The sequence below is a fragment of the Fringilla coelebs genome (assembly GCF_963513975.1).
Source record: "Fringilla coelebs genome assembly, chromosome: 5".
In the NCBI taxonomy this organism is placed as follows: domain Eukaryota; kingdom Metazoa; phylum Chordata; class Aves; order Passeriformes; family Fringillidae; genus Fringilla; species Fringilla coelebs.
The window spans coordinates 11,959,680-11,977,244 of record NC_140033.1 but is presented as its reverse complement, the minus strand read 5'-3'; the positions used below and the strand labels follow the sequence as shown (position 1 = coordinate 11,977,244).

The 17,565-nt window shown below is 38.9% G+C and overlaps 1 protein-coding gene across 3 annotated transcripts in view; it reads right to left on the bottom strand.

Annotated features, from left to right (window-relative positions):
• Nucleotides 1-17,565, bottom strand: part of MAGI2 (membrane associated guanylate kinase, WW and PDZ domain containing 2) — a gene marked incomplete at both ends in the record, with an annotated part of 698,114 nt that overhangs the window by 82,074 nt on the left and 598,475 nt on the right. For all 3 annotated transcript variants that reach the window (XM_084205311.1, XM_084205312.1, XM_084205313.1), the window contains 2 exons: nt 3,707-3,896; nt 8,160-8,191. In XM_084205311.1, coding sequence (XP_084061437.1) covers nt 3,707-3,896; nt 8,160-8,191 — 222 coding nt within the window. The remainder of the gene's footprint in view (nt 1-3,706; nt 3,897-8,159; nt 8,192-17,565) is intronic.

Genomic DNA, 17,565 nt, shown 5'->3' with positions numbered 1-17,565 from the left:
AGACCTGACATGTAACAGCTAACTCATGGCAAACAATTTTCAAAGGTACTATGACTTCCAAAATAGAATTGCACTCTGTTTGTGTACTAATGCATCATTTGACTGCCTCTGTGAAACTATTTCCCATGCAGAACTGGTAGTGCTTTGCAATTCATTTGCAACCATTACAAACTGAAATCTTCCCATCACACAAGGTCTTGCAGGTTCTTCATGTTCCTTAGGTGAAAAAACATTTCTGTAGAATGAAAATCATACTTTTTCATTGAGACTTCCTGCTGGCAACCCTGTTCTTGCTATCATTAGGTAGGGATGAGCTAGTCCAATGCAACACCAATGTGTTGCATTGGGCTAGCTCATGCTCTGCTTTGAGTCATGTTCCTTGTGCTCCTCACAGAACTACCCTGTTTGTCATAACTTGCTTCACTCCCTCTCTGATTGGGAAGCAAGAGGCTTTTATGAGGCCCTGGTGGGTGCTGACTGTGGGGAAACCCTATGATAAAAGGCTCTGTAGAAATTCAGAGCCACAGAAGTACAAAAGTGAACTGTTTAGTAACAGAGTCTTTCAAGAGAGAAACAAAAATTTTGCACTATCTCTTTCTTTCTGAGTTTTCCAGGTCATGATTATTCACTTCTCTGCCCTATTTTTAGAAGATGAAGATGAAAAGAAGGTCATGGCAGGAGATAAGACAAACTTGCTTTGAGATAAGAAGTACTTAAAAAACCCAAGTAGCTGAACTTATCCTGTGCACTTTTAGGGTATGTTCTTCCCAAAGATAACCAACCTGACACTGCCATATGGTAGGAAACAGTGTTGTCTCGAAACTCTCCTCCTATATACTCAAATTAGATGACAATTACTTGACTCAGTAATGGATTTTCTTCCTGTTGTTTCCATCTTCAGGAAAAAGGACAACTACGTGGTGCTAAGACAACAAATTAAATTTGCTAAAATGTGTGCTTATGGCATTCATGAAACAAAAATGTCAGGGAGAATAGAGATCTTTGGAGGTAACTATTTATAAATAAGGGATATGAATGAATGCAGACAAGATCTGGGTGGAAACTTGTGGAATCAAATCTTAGAGAAAATGTTGAGGGGATAGTGGAGAAAGAAGATAAGAAATTTAAGTTTCCAAGATTAGTTGGCAGATGAGACACTGATCGAAATCTAGGATAAGGTTACTGCAGTCTTGCTTTTCATCTCTCACTTTCTTGTTTGGGCCTAGCAGCTTCACTATTTTTAATTATTTGATTTTCTAAGCAGCTGGTGATGAAAACATCTCACATACAGTTTCCAGTTGCCTTCTGGATGGAACTCAAATGCAATTATACCATTTAAACACAGGCTTTAGCATAACTCCAACCCATATGTTAGATGCTCTTCCTGTTGTAAAGCATATACTCCTTAACACAGTAGATCATATAAGTAAAAGTTAAGAGTTCATGTTGGTCAAAGAAGGGCTCAGAAAACTTGAGAAAAGCACCTATGAATATTGCATGGTGTAATATATCTTGTAATGCAGTATATAATCTTCTGGGGGGTAAGTGAATCTTTGCAGTTGACATCAGATCGATATTCCCACAGTTTTATGAAGGGCACACATGGATCAAACGTAGATTGGGGATCAGGATGAAAGAAAATGCCATATAAATACGTATGTCATATATCCACATGGCATTTATAATATTTTCCTAATTGTCTCACAGAGATATTTGTTTCAGCGTAGGAAGCCTGCACTCCTGGCCTGATGACTTTAACTACAGAAGACGGTTCTGACTCTTGAGTGGAAAGATTTTTGTTAAACTTCGTCACTTCTAAAAGCTACTGACATGGGATATGACTATTTGCAAAGGGCTTTCTGTTTGTTAGAGCTCTATACAAAGCCAAGAGCTTTTTCAGTAGAGATGCTGGACTACATAAAATAATTTCTAACTATCGAATGGATTCTTTTCCTTTTAATTTATCATATACCCAATTCTATCACTTAGGGGAATAACATTTTAGTTCAAGCAAATGTTTTTACTTATACATGAGTCTAGCCCTTAATGCACAAGAGAAAGTGAAAGAGGGGAGATATCTGCAAACTATTTCTAATATTTGCTCAGAATTAGTCCAGCTTCTTTCAAACCTATTTGGCCTACTCCACACAGTATCCTGATCCATACTTCAATAAGTTTTAAAGTTTCAAAAATTATAGTCTCTTTTTTGTACATTTTCTTGGGAATACCAGCCAACATGGACTACATGGTGTTTGTAAATGTACTGGAAAGTTTAGTTTATATGCCTAACAGTTTATAACTGAAGATTTACAGTGAGATCTGAAATCCATATTTAGGGTGAATAAAATACCTGGTATTCCTCAGAAAAGCCAGAAATTTATTTAAGTACATAGAGTTAAATAAAACTTCAACAACTGCCTCCCTCAAAAAAAAAAAAAAAGATTCTGTATTATGGACAGTGAGTTTTAGGGTGACAATCTGTATTGAAAAGTGTCCCACTAATAGAATCAGTGTGGCAGAAGATGATGGCCCTGGCCACAGTGGCAAAGAACTGAGGAATATGACATGTGGCTTTGAGACTGGATCAGGGTTCACTTGGAGTTGATGTGAAGTGAACTGTGGTGTTCCTGCAGCATATCCATTCTTGTGGGGACTGGGAATGCCAAAGCCAAAGAGGAGATGCTGGTGCTGTAACTAATGTATTAGGCAAGGCAAGTAAGAATGGTATGAACCCAGTGCTGGGGACAACAATTTCCTTCAGACTATCCCTTTGCATGCTGAAGAAATGTGAATATTCCAGGTCTCTGGGCCCAGATAATATTAATGGGCTGGTCTGAATCAGCTCCAATATTTTATGTGCATATTTTATAGAATATTTTGCTCTATAGGCTCAAGTATTTTACAAAATGAATTGAAAAGCGGCCTATGCAAGTAATGGCAGTGGTGAGGAAGCTTTCAGTAAAAAAGTTAACTATTTTTAAGAATTTATCTTAGTAAGTGCAAAGGCTGCAGACAATTTAGAACAATATTTTTAGCTGAAAGGTTCTTTACAAAAAGAGTAAATAAGTCTAAGCCCTTTTATTCTTGCTGTCAAAAACATGGGCTATGTTTCCAAAAACATGAGAAATTAAATCAAAATGAGCATCTCAATGGCTCAGTACTGTTTTGTATAGGTCTTCAAATAGTACTTTATGCTATGGATTATGTTCTAACTACCAAGGACAATATGAAAACCTGTCAAAGACATTTTAATTTAAAAAATATTTTTTTCAAAATTTTTTTTTCAAATAAATTTGAAATTTCTTTTAAAAATGTCACTTTGAAGTGAAAGTAGGTGAAACTCTTTTTTTCATTGATAAATTCACATCTTCCTATTGGTTGACTATGAAATTAAAAAAAAAACTACAGTAAAATGTGGTGGGACTATACTGTGCTTCACCCAGGACTTAACAGTCAAAATGGGGAGATCAAAAATATAAGGAAAAAACACCTATGAAATTCAAATATGAGAATTTAGGTAAGATCTAAGAAAATATGTAAGTGTACAATTTTTGAAACATTTACAATGGCCTCTATTTACTGGAAAGAAATCTAGTTTCTTTAAATTACAAAAGATAATTCCAGAAAATCATGTTAACAGTGACACATTCAAAGGCAAAATTTTAAATACTAAATGGCCAGCAGGGTCAAGAGAGCTTTCACTTACGCCTACTTTCATAAATAGCTCTTGATTTCTCATACAGCTCATACGGGTCAGGTTTTCGTGGGTCAAAGGCCTCTGTTGAATCAGGAAATGAACTCCTGTGAAGAGTGGGTGGGTAGGGAATATTCTGTGGCATAGCTGGAGCAGACACACTTGTCTGAGGGCTGCCTTGATTCTCCCATCGTTCCATCATCTGGAAGAAAAACATACAGAGAATAAAAATGAAGTTTTGCAAAAACTGTCACTTCCACAATGAGACCAAAGCCAGTGGTTTCTGTTGAGGATGTGTTTTGTAAAATTAGTAAATCTGTTTGCTGCCTTTTGAAATGAAAGGTGTGTGACTTGGTTAAATTTACTTAGCTTGCTGCTCATGGCAAGATGTGATCTTTCTCAGGTAAGGTTACGCCCAGCATTACCTCTGAAGCATGTGGAGTGCCTCTCACAGAATGTGCTGAGCTACTGGAAATTATTTGCTAAAGGTGGAATCTGTGAGTTTGCAAAGACACAATTATCAGTTTCATCAAAATACATAACATACATGAAGACAGTGCTTAGCAAAGGAGGGACAGACTGTGCAGTTAATGCTGTATCTTCTGAGAATACATGAAAATAACTGGCTGTAACTAGAAGCAGAATTTACAGCTCCAATGGAAGATTTAGAAAACCAAAATCAAAACCAAAAGAAGATCAAAACAAATCAAAACTTAAGAGAAAATTATTACAGCACGTATTCAGGCATCTAGTGTTCAAAAAACCCACTGAAGTGGCATTATAGAACCAAGCACAGGATAAGGCTTTCAACTCTTCCAGGCATTTACAGGAAAGCCTACAACAGCCAATTGTCTATGCATGAAAGACACCTCAGTTCACACTTTTTCCAAGACTGTCTTCAGCAGTCTTACATGTACATCAAACTTGAAGATATGATAGGCTGTGCTAAAGATGGCTTGAGGATCTGCCTTTTTATTTCTTGAAGAAGTTGGCTACTAATCAAATTGCATTAGCAAATTTCTTTGAAGAGGCTAAATTAAACAAAACACAAATGTTTATCCCAGGAAATGAGTACTTAGCTATTCCTATAACCCCTCCTGAGGACAAGGGTGGTAAAGCCTCTAGAACAGTGTGTTCTCACATATAACCCAACAATGGTAATTACACAAAAAATGCCTCCTGGAAACAAACTCATCTGTAATTAAATTCTGCTGACTTCTATTTTTGTATTAGCAAAGCTTTATCAAAGATGATTGCAGGTTTACAGTGGGCTTGCTCTACAAATTCTGTGACTATCATTTGTCTTTTGTTCCTTGGTTTCAGAGGCATTTGGGTCAGCAGGTAAGCTTTACTCTCTGTTCTGTTGATTAACTGCATCAGGCTTTTTTCACACCAAGTATGTGTGGACTATAGATGTTTTAGTGTCCTCCTGGTGAATATGCTGAATAACTATCATGCTGCATATCCCAGGTGATCTGACCTTAGGCTCATAATTAAGAACAAATGGATTAATGATATTGGCCATTTTTCGTTGTCGAGGACCTAATTATTTTACAAAGTATTATTATAACTCAAGATGTGTTTCTGTCAGAATTTCAGCAGTAAGTAAGGCTGGTTCATTCAAAACTATAAGAATGTACATTCTGTGCAATAGAGTGGCATATGGAAATACCTGAGTTGCCATTGAAATAGCTTAGGAATTTACCTTGGGTACCTTCAGGTACCTCTTACACCAAGATAAATGTGTCTGCAAATAATTGGCCTTTGGGTAAATTAGCCTGTGTGGTAAGTCACATGAATAGCACAGTACTGCTTCTGACAGACCTAAAGAAATTATCTCCAGTAGCTATAAACACATATGCAGTATATAATTGCATTATGGAATTGTAAATTCAAAGGTCTCTAGAAACACACCTGAATATGATCCCTATGTCTAAATAGGAAAGAAGAACTAAGCTCAATTCAAGCTCCTTATTATATAGGAAATTATCAGGAAGATATGTATAGGCTTTACCTTCTCTTAGGAAGCTAAAAGAAGAACACAAGCCAGTGAAACCAAAATATCTTTTCATTATGAAGATGAAAGACATACAGGGCAATATCTGTCTAGAAGTGAAAGATTCCTAATTTCTTGGAAAGTGCTGGGGAAAGAGATCACTTACCTCTTTCAAAATGCAAAACTGGACAAAATTAAAATACTTAAAGAAAGATTTAAAAAAAGAAAGGAAAATATAATTATCTTTGATGAGCAAACTTTACCCTGGAGAAAGGACAGGAAACTGCAGATCAATTGGCAAAACCCTACCGGGTCCCATATGTCTAACTCCTGCTTGTTGGTTAGCTCTAAATCTTCAAGTGTGAAGTTCAACCAGCTAAATAAGCAGATAAACAGAAGGGGAATTATATCTCCCAAACCCATATCAACTAATTAAACCTAGCATTCAGTAATGGAAGTTATCATAATGCTATGCTTCAGAAAATAAAGCATTCTTGAAAGTGAGTAAGGACAGTAGTGAGTGCAGGGCATTAAATCCAAATTGGAGCAATGGTTTGGTGACGTTGCTCATGGTTATTTTGCACTAATATTAAAAATGATATAAATATATAAGATATGTACGATACACACGGGAATCACTGGAAATATCTGTTACCCCAGGTTACTTTGTTTTCCTTTGCTGTTACACAGATATAGTGCATTGGCTGTGCTGAGGTGCTGGGGAGGCTTTCTAAGCCTCCTGTGCTGGCCCTACTGCTTCAGACTGTCTGCACACAGCGCTGCAGGCACTTGGTTTCAATCTTCAGGCCTTGGACATGAGAAATTTATGTCTGACTATTTCTCTAGTTAAAAGTGGTGCCAGACAGAGGAATTCACACTACCTTAACTCGGTTAATCATTAGTGAAATCTCTCGCTGAGATTACCCCAAAACAGAGTAGCTGTGAGCAGTCAGTCTGCCTGCAGGTACAGCACACAATTGTGTTATATTATTCTGCAAGCCCAGGTTTTCCTCACACCATTGCATGAAAAACTGCATTAACTCAGGTTGTTTTTCTAGATCCTGATTATTGGCAAGCGCTACTTGAGCATGAACTACCATACTCTTTATATAATGAAATCTTGCAGAAAATCATCAACAATAAATACAGTGATATTTATATATTTGATGTGCGCATAAAAAGGCTAAGTATGGACAGGAAGAGGTCTTCAAATGTGGATCTTTAACAAGTGAGCACCAGGCTATTTCTTTTCTCATTTTTTATCTGAGATTGAAGGTTGAACAACCCAGCCATTCAGGAGTCTTAATGTGGTGAGAATAAGCCAGGCCTCAAAAATTGGATTTATTTTCAAAAATGTCCTGCTACATAGATGAACAAAGCAACAATTTGTGCAATACTTATTCCAATATATTGTATACAGACTCAATCCTTTTACCGTAAAACCACCATAAGCTGAAGCAATCTGACGAAGTTGCATCAGGTGATTAATTGCTATTTGTATTTGACAGGGTACAAAAACTATTTTGGCAAAATTTAAGCATGCCATGCTCCAATATGAGAGTATGTAAAGTTCAGATTTAATGTACTTCCCCTGTCTGCTCCCCAGTAAGAAGGCTCTAAGTGCTTTAAAAGATATTGCTATTGTTATTCCCATTGCTCTTAGGATTCTTCAGGATCTATTTCCTCTACACACCCTTGTGGAGAATTAAGAATTGCTCTAAGGTCTGTAAAATCTCAGTTAAAAAGCCAAATTAAAAAAAAAAACCAAAACCAAAAACCAAACAACCCCCTACAACAATAAAACAAGACAACCAAAAATAGTAGCCTACAAATTCTTTTTATACTGTGAATGCTGTCACAAATTCAAAAAATTATATAATGTGGTGTCAGCAGAATAAACACAGTCATTGCTTACAGCCTTAGAGTGGGAAGTCTTTACACCTTGGGTTTTACTGTCAAAATCATAGAAACACAGAAAAGTTGATTAAAAGGCACCTCAGTCAGTTATCTAGCCCAAGCTCTTATTTGAAGTGACTACTGCAGCTCTAGATCTCCTAATGCACGAAAGAGGAACAATCCCTGAGGATGTTAAACTCAAGCCATTTGTAAACCAGAAAAAGTGCATGTTGTTAATTTCAAAGAATTTGCCAACTAGAAGACTAGGCTGGACTCATTTCTGCTGCCTTCTCTTCCAGACCTCTTATTGTTAAGCCACCACATTTCTGGTTCTTGCCACCCATCTTAACGTGAGGGTTTTCCTTCTTCCACTTCTGGCAGACTCCAAGCCAAAAGACCTTCAGAGCTTTTCAGGGAGGCCAGCCCTGGTGCTGTGTCACTTGGAGCTGGGGCACTGCTGAGAGGTGTCCCACGAGCTGGGGACAGGATGGGTAGACGAAAGTCTACAGAAATTTGCTTTGCATGATAGCCATCTTATGAACTCAATGTGTACAATTTTGAAAGGGAACTTACAGGCTTTGGAGTTTTCCATGGAGAAAAGAAACCTGAAATAAACAAAAAATAATGTTAGCAGCTTTTTCTGATGCATAAAGAATGGAGGCTAAGTGGTGTCTATGCTCCCATTCTCATTCAGGTCTGCAGATAATATTGATAAATATGAAAATTCTCTACACACAAGGGGTGAAAACACAAAACACGAGGGATAATTTCTAAGAAAAAATAGATAGAAATATATATATATATACACATAGACATATATACATATATATATATATATGCAAGTGGAGCTATTGAGATCATTGCCATACTTTACAAACAGCATGGGATTAGGTTGAAATTAAAAGAACTAATCAAAAGGACTTCCAAATGTCTTGGTGGACATTGGATAAGACACCAAATGACCTGGTATTGATGTGTCAAATGCAGTCGCACCTTTAGGAAGAAGCATTCAGAACATCCCATCAACAAAACCTAATAATACAAGAGATGTTTTTAGAAGAAAAGCCTGAAGAAAAATAACGGTTTCATTAGTCTAGATAAGGTGGCCAAGTCTTGAAAGGATTGCTTATTTTGATACTCTCCTGGTTTTGGTCTTAGTTAGCAAGAAGTCATGCATGACTACCTCTTTTACACAAGCAGTTATCTCCTTTTCCTTAGGTACTGACTGATTCATAACTTGCTTCAGTGACTTTGCTAAATTTCAACTTTTATAGCTTACAAATGTTTAAAACTCCAGATATGTCTTTTTCATAGAAGGAAGTTATTTGAAACACTCATTGAAAACACTTTTCCTATCTTATGCAGTACAATGTTAAAACCTTTACGAAGTATTAAATAAAAAAAAAAAGCCTTACAAAAGGTATTAGGTCTTTTTTTTTTAAATAACAGCTTTCAACATAGCTTTCATTAAGAAACATTCTCAGTTTAATAGCAGGTAAAAAAAAAGTCTGTGGACCTTCCTAGGTAAAATTAAAAGCTAATAACAAAGAGTTAATTTGTTTTGTCAGAAACAGAAATTGCACTTAAAGTGAGATATCTAATAGGAGGGCTGCTCTTTCATTCATAAAATGAATTCAGCTGAAAGAGTAGCACTAACTTCATTATTTCTTTTTCTAAAGTGAGTCTAAAAAGAAAATCAAAATTATGAGAGCATTAGCATAGTATTTTTCTACAGAAAAATCACAACAGGAATTATATTGCACGTATATTTAAGATTTGTAGAATTCTGTGATAATGAGGTAATCTTTTCTGCCCTGACACTTAATTTTGACTGAAGTATCTTGCAGCATAAAAGCACTTGAGCCATTTGTAGTGAAACACTGGCTGTTTAGTAATACTGATGTGCTTTTTTAAAAAATAAGGTATAAAAAAAAGTAATCCTGGAAAGGTTTATGCTTACTGACTCTACAGTTCCTGAATAAAAACTGCTTTATTAACAAGTGGACAGATTTCTTTCCATCTGTAAACTCAAGCTGAGACAACAGGCATCCTTGATAGATCTGGCTTGTACATCACTTTCAGTATTAAAGATTCTGTACAGAAACTTATTAAATAACTTACTGGATGGCAGATGGCTACCTTTTTATTACCCACTGTGCTGCTGTACTGTTAATAAGAGTGAAAAGCAAAAAGTATTTTTCTGGTCTGAGCTAAAGATGAGACTAGAAGCTTGCTCAAATCAACCTCCTACCCTGATTTGGTTTTCAGAAAATATTGGCAGGTAACACTCCTTCCCCATTGATACTGGTGCACCTCCCATAACTTACTGTCATCAAAAATTACTCCTGATTAAACTGAAAGGTCTTTTTTTCCCTATTTATTTACTGTCTCCACCTAAAAATAAGTTATGCTGGAGATATCATAAAAATTTTACTAACAATTAAAAATATAATAGGTGTCAAAAAATAAAATAAATAATGACATATACATCAAGTTAAGATTTTCTTTTAAAGCCCCTCAAGTAAAAAAAATCCAATTATTAATTTAAACAAAGAGAATATAAACTTATATTTAGCTTGGAGGTTATGGGCACAGACTGCAACATACAAATGACAACATCTACACTTAAAAAAAAAAAAAGCAATATTTATTCACACAGCATGAAATTATGTTAGAAAACTAACAGATATAGGATGCCAGAGAAGTAAAAATCCAAAGGGAAAAAAAAAAAAAATGGAGATTCATATGTGTACAAAAGGATGCTATAGAAGCAACAATCTCTAAAGGTAACAAACCTTGGGACTAATAGTAAAATCCATTCTTCTGTTTTAAGTCTCTCTGTTACACCTTGACCTCATGTAAAGTGAGATAATCTCTCACCTCTCTCAAAGATTAGGTGCCAGGCCAAAGGAGTGAAGGCCTAGTTCCATAAAGGAACTTTACATTACATCTTCTCCCATTTCTTGACCATTTTAATATTGTCTCACAAAAGATCTACACTCACAGCTGAACTAAACACCCTTTTTCCAACCTAAACAAAACTGACTTTTATAGAATATTTGGCATTATCAGTTATTCAATGTGAGACTGACCATGGATAATTGTTGTGTGCCAAACATCCATAATTATCACCAGTATTTAAACACATGCAACAAACGCTGCAAATTCAAGAATTCAAGAGGATATTGGATATGTAGAACACCACAAGAGTAAAAGAAACAAATCCTCTACATGTAGAAAACTGAGGCTTAAAATCCCACCAGAAGAATATACCTTAATAATGTATATTCAGTGTCCACTCAGCAGTGTTGTGTCTGCAGCCACATCTACAGCAGGCAATGAGAAGTGGACTTTCATTTAGTTTGACCTCACTTCACACCACATTTTCCCTTGACTCTCTGGTGCTCCTTACATGCCATGTGAGCCCTCCCCACCAGGGAGAGCAGGATCCCACCTCAATGACAGCTGCCAGCAGAATGGCATCAGTTTATATGCAGATACTGATTTATCAAGAGGGCTGAAATTTCTTCTCCAAAAAATGCAGCTTTGGACTTCTTTTAAGTACTAATACAATCCTAATACTGCCCAACATTCTGACCAACTCACATCCAACTAGAAACAAATACTGGATAAGCTCTTACAACCTCATTCCACTTCCAGGTTTCTGCTTCTCCCTCCCCAAATTCCCAGCCCCTGCTGTCCAACTTGGGATGTCTTCATAAAAACTGGAGTAGCTGAAAATATTATATACATTTGCATATGAACACCCCTCACCTCCACATCCACACACATGTTTAAAATTTGAAATAATAACAAAAGTCAACTTGGATCCACCTAAAAATACTTCATGCAGCCTGTTCTGACCATGAGTGGCTTTTGGCTCACCCATGTGCCTGACAGCCCCCCCTCCTCATGGTAACCTCACCACACCAGCTGTAGCCCATTTCTTGAAGATTCCTGTATCTTTTTTTATTAACACTCCTTGTAAAGACAGCCAGTACAGGTCTGCATCAGATTGGGAAAGGACAGTTGTGCTCCTGGCTTTTGTTAAAAAAGCCCCCTCCATTCAGCCAGGTGCTAGCAGGAATATACTGTGGCAACGTGTAAGCATGCAACAATGAAAATACATAACCTCATATGCTTCTGCAAAATTGGTTTTGAGAATATAATGATTTCTTATTCCAGGTTGGCTATTTAAACTGTAATAAGGTACAGCAGCTGGTGGCTAACACATATGAACATTTTAATTGTTTAATTTCAAAAAAATAAGCTGAGGTACAGTAACAACCACATGTCTTCTAAAGATCAGATTTACATTTTTTCATAAAGCAGTGTTACAAAAATTATTTTTGAGGTTTCTTTTTAAGTTGTATTTACCACCTTCCAAAATGAGCTTCCCTGGAAATCAGAGCTGTGATGGTTTCTAAGTTGTAACTTAGCTAAAAAACACTGTGAACTGAAAACAGATTTTGGGTTCAAATGTAGCAGGAATAAAAAACTTTTTTTCTTTTTTTTTTTCTTTTTTTTCCCAGCTTCAGTTTACTGTACTTCTCCTTTTTGATGAAGATATCCTGTAACAAAAGACAAATCACATCACACTCATTGTATCTACTTCCTCTTATAGCCAAGTTTAAGTATTCTTTTGTTGTAAAATATTCTTACAGATATCATGTGCCTTACACTTCAGCAAGGATTTACTGTTGAAAAGTTTAGTTTTCTAAAAGCAGCTTATCAGGCAGGACTTAGAGTATTTGCAAGACTGATTAGTTTACTTTTTGGGTTTTTTTGCAAATTCTGTAATGTCAGTAATACAAAACCAGCCCGTGGTTCAGCTCCCATGGGGATGATTTTTGCTGCATTTCCATCTTCATTATTCTCACTCTTTTGCATTGTTTCCTGGAGAAGTTCTTCACACCTCATAGAATCATAAATAACTCACATAGCTATTGCTAAGTCACAGGACTTTTAAGGATGTTCACCTCTGTGGCAGATGTGTATGGATAATTAAACTGAAGCCTGGGAACAGTTTCATTTCTGCAGTGACAGCGTGTGCAACAGCCTCCAACACAAAGATTTTTAATCTAAAGCAACGTTCAGGGTAAGTCAACATCCCTCCACATCACTTGTCACACTTTCCCTTTGATGGGTGAAAGCCCACTAGCTTTCACTGGGCTTCTTGGGAGTTTTTTAATGCTTTAATATCCTTGTTGCATATGGCTTCCTGAGCAAAGCTGTCTTAAGCACTGAACAGACCTTTCTCCTTCCAAGATGCTTGGAAGTCACTGAACAGATGGCTGATGAGCACTCCCAGAACATTAACTGACTCCATGGGCAACATCTATGTGACAACACTTCAAGGAAAGTTTTTCCTTCTAGAAAAGTTACTGGATAAATTCACTGTAACGCTAGATTTATTTTCTGTGCTTTTTTCTTTCTCTTACTGGAATCCCTGAGATGTCTATCAGTTGTCTATATGGGCCTGATTTACAAAGGCATCAAATACTCATTAACTTCAAATGGATGTGACAGGTGAGAACACTGAGAGTTCAGACTCAGGGTTCACCTTTAGCAGGTTCAGGGAACTTTTTCTTACCATTCACATTACACCTGGTTTCTCCCTCTGTATGTTCACCTTCTGTTGAGCTCTGTTACGTGTGGTCAGATTGGGTGCACAGAGCTAATTCTACCACTGAATTGACTCATTAAGATGTAAAATATCCTAGAGTTAAAATTATGAAAATATTTGTGGGAGAGGTAATTTTTTTTGTGTATACAGAACTAATATATACCATTAATTAAATTACTCTTCAAGTATTTTCTCCTTTTAAGGAAAAGAAGTATGATCAATGAGAAGTAGTACATTCAATTAATTTATATGCTATAGTAAACAAAATCTAAAAGGAGACAATAATAAAAATAAATGGAAATAATACTTTTGAAAACAAGCAGGTGATAAAAAGTTTCAGTTGATCATGTCATGTTTAAAGCATCAGATGATGTATAGGGAATGGCAATTAGTAATTTCATTTCTAATAAAATCAATCATTATTACATAATTTTTTTTCAAAGGTCCATCTTTTTCAAACAGCTCTAAATATTGATTCTTACTCTAGCAACAACAAAAAGTTGATTTACCTTGAAATAAAGAGTAGGTGTAAGAAGACTGCGAGCTCTAGCTCTTCAAGCATAGTTAGCTACTCCTGCTGTCAGCTGTCCTGCAGAGATGGTGCCATGCTGTGGAGGATCCATTTGGTCTTTAGCTGGGATGGCACCTGATGCAATGGGCCAAAAATCAACACATCCCACATCAGAGTGAGATGAATGACCCACTGCCTTTGATCAGGCCACACTATTCCATGTGTTTAGAGCCAGTGCCTTTTCCCTTGCAGCAGGTGACACACAAGCAGCATGGCAAGTAACAGATCGAGCACTGTGTTGCAGTGACATGGAGGCTGGTTACAGTCATCATTTGCATCAAATGCAGGTTCACATTAATAAAACTGAGAAACACCTCTGCCTTCTTTGTGGCTATATACATGTGCTGAGATGTTATTAACCCAGTTTTCCCCAAAAAAAGACTCACAACGGTACAAACTGATTCTCAGTAGTTGCTGGCATTTTGCTTTGTGCTGGCATTTTGCTTTATACTCCACTACTTGATCGCTCCTGTTCTCAACCCAAGTGAAACTGCAACAAAAGTAGTGCTCCAGTTTAAATCATCCCTGTTTTTCACTCTTTGGCCTACTACACCAATGAAAAGTGATCCCAAAGTTTAAACACATTTCTGTCTACAGACAATTTATGAGAGTATGGGTAAAAAGCAGGGACTGTTCAAAGGAAGGTCAGCCTATCTTCACCCCATTGGGGTACCACCCTGTCTGGCTTATCTCTACTCCAGATGACTTGGGGGCATTGTGGGTCCAAGTCTGTTTCAGCTCTTCTTTCAGAGTTTCAGACTTCTTGACACATAGCATAAAGTGTGAGACAGAAGTTTATCAGAAATGATCTAGAGGTAGAAGAGTACTTCAGGAAAATGTACCTGATCTCATCCTACCGAAGTTGCTGAGGAGAGAGGCTCTGGTGCTGACATGACTGCCTGTGGAGTGCTCCAGCGAGGTGCACAGGGGAGCTCTCTGAATTTGTGAAGCTCAGAGGAGGGCCAATAGCTGCCTGCAGCTCATGCCACAGCTAACAGGACCAGGAGCACCAGGCCAAGCCTTCCTCCAAAGGATGAAAGTAACCTGTGGGGATCTCTGGGTGCCAGGAGCACCATCAGCAGGATGGGCACACAGGGCATGGTGTGGCACCAAGGGCACGATGTGACAGTCTGGCAGCAGCTGGCACAGAAGGGCACACAGGAATGGTGCTGAAACCCTGCCAGCTACAGGAAGAAAGGCATGGCCTCTCTAACTCTGCACCACATGAGGAACCCAGCTGCCCAGGTGGAACTCCAGTGGGAACGTACTGCCACCCTGGTGCCAGGATTTGCACTGCCCTTGTGCCAGGACTGCTGAGCTCCTGAGCTCAGTGACACCTCTGGGAAGAAGTGAGTAGGAATCAGGGGGAGTGTAAGAGTATCAGACTGCTGGAATCTCAGATATTCTGAGTTGGAACAGACACACGGGTATCATCAAGCCCAACTCCGAGTGAATGGCCCATCCAGGGACTGAGCCCATGGCGTTGTGAGCACTGGGCTCTGACCTTCACTCCCTCTATTCCCAGGGACAGGCTCCCCAGATAGACAAGACACATGACAGAGGGAATTTGTTACCCTCTCCCCCTGGCTGCATACAGTGACTTTAGGGATTGGTGGCAGTGGTGACAAGTGCCTGCCCAGTGCATCTCCTCTGGGGCTGCCTCACCTCTCCAGGTATCTGGGCACAGCAGGTGGGAGGCTCTGCAAGTGAACCAAACATAACAAGGCTGGTGCTTCATCCAGCACGGGTGTGATGCTGTCATCAAGCTGGGCTGCTCCCTGTGCCAAAGCTGCTTTCCAAAACAAAGACAGGTCATTGTCACAGGAAACTCCTTTCTGAAGGGAACAAAAGGCCCCATAAGCAGCCCAGACCCTCTTGTTACGGAAGCCTGTTGCCTCCCCGCAGCCCTGGTTAAAACACAGCCCTATTATTCATTTCTCAGGTAGGCAGTGATGAAGTTGCAACAAGAGGGAAATCAAGACAGACTTCAGGGCCTTGGGATTAGTGGTTAAGGGATCAGAAGCACAGGTAGTCTTCTCCTCTATTTTTAGAGTTGTAGAAGATTATTACAGAAGAAACAGGAGGAACCAGCAGATCAATCCTTGGCTCTCAGCCTGGTGCCACCAGCAAAGTGTGGGTTTTGTTTTTTTGATCATGGGTTAGTTTAGAGAACACCATGACTTCAGAGAACAGAGTACAATTGTCTCATAGTGGGGAATCGATGCACAGGAGTTAGCAGGGCTCATGGAAGAGATTTAAACTGGATTTGAAAGGGGTAAGGGATAAAACCAGGCTTGCTAGAGGTAACCCTGGGGGCTGCATGTCACTGAGGGACAGTGTGCTAGCAGTGCCCTCTGCTCTGCTGTCTCAGTGAAGGTAGGGGATGGACCCATGCAGCAGCAGACATGAGGGTTATTAATGAGCTGGAAACCATGGAAGCAGCTGACAGTGGTCATGAGTTAGGGCTTCTCCCCCCAAAAAGGTGGCAGCATCAATTGCCCAGCTGGAGAATGACTACACCACTGGACCCAGCACAGGCAGCAAACAGGAAGAGCTGGAAGCACAGTTCTTGGTACTGAAGGAAAGCTGTGATTTAGTTGCCACCACAGAAGCCTGGTGGGATAACTCACAAGGCTGGACTGCTGCAATGGAAGGCCATAAACTCTTCAGAAGAGACAGGCAAGGAAGGAGAGGCAGGGGGGCAGCTCTGTATGTTAGGGGCTGTCCTGACTGTCTGGAGCTTAGTGATGTGATGACACAGTTGAATGTTTAAGAGTTAAGAAAGGCCAGCTAGACAGATAACATGGTGGGAATCTATTGTAGACCCCCCAGTCAGGATGAAGAGGCTCATGAAATATTCTATAAGCAGCTGGAGAAGTCTTACCATCACCAGCATCCTGACTTGTGTCAGCAATAGTGTGGCCAGCAGGCCCAGGGCAGGGATCACTCCCCTGCACTCAGCAGTGGTGAGGCCACACCTTTAATCAATTTTGGACCTCTCAGGTCAAGAAAGACACCGAGATGCTGGAATGGGTCCAGTGAAGGGCTGGCACAGGGCCAGAGAAGGATCTGAAGCACAAGTCTGATGTGGGGCAGCCGAGGGAGCTGGGGGTGTTGAACCTGGAGACAGAGAGGCTCAGGAGGGACCTTTGTGCTCTACACGTTTCAGGAAGGGGCTTGTGGTGAGCTGGGGGTTGATCTCTTTTCCCAAGTAACAAGAGATATGACAAGAGAAAAGGGCCTAAATTTGCACAGGGGATGTTTAAATTGTATATTTGAAAAAATTTCTCCACCTAAAGGATTGCCAAGCGGTGGAACATGCTGCTCAGGGAGTTGGTTGAGTCACTATCCCTGGAGGTATTTAGAATTTGTGTAAATGTGGTACTTCAGGACATGGTTTAGTGATGGACTTTGCAGTGCTGGGCTAATGGTTGGCCTTCATGGTCTTAAGGTATTTTCAATCTAAACCTTTTTATGATTCTATGATTCTAAGTTTCCATGTTTATAGAGCTGACACAAAATCTTAAATGATTGTGAGATCAGGTACTATCAATATTCAACTTCTTAAACACAGGAACCCTTTTTGTGCAGTTCATGAGTTTCACTGACCTAGCCTGCTTAAGCAAAAAATTTTCAACAATATTCAAATCTTCACAAATAATTAGAAAAAGGACAGCTATTCAAAGTCATGAATGCCAGAAGTATTTGGTGCTCAAGCTGGAACCCTCACTGGTCACCTGAGTCTATCAGAATGTAATCTAAAATACACCAGAGAATCTCAA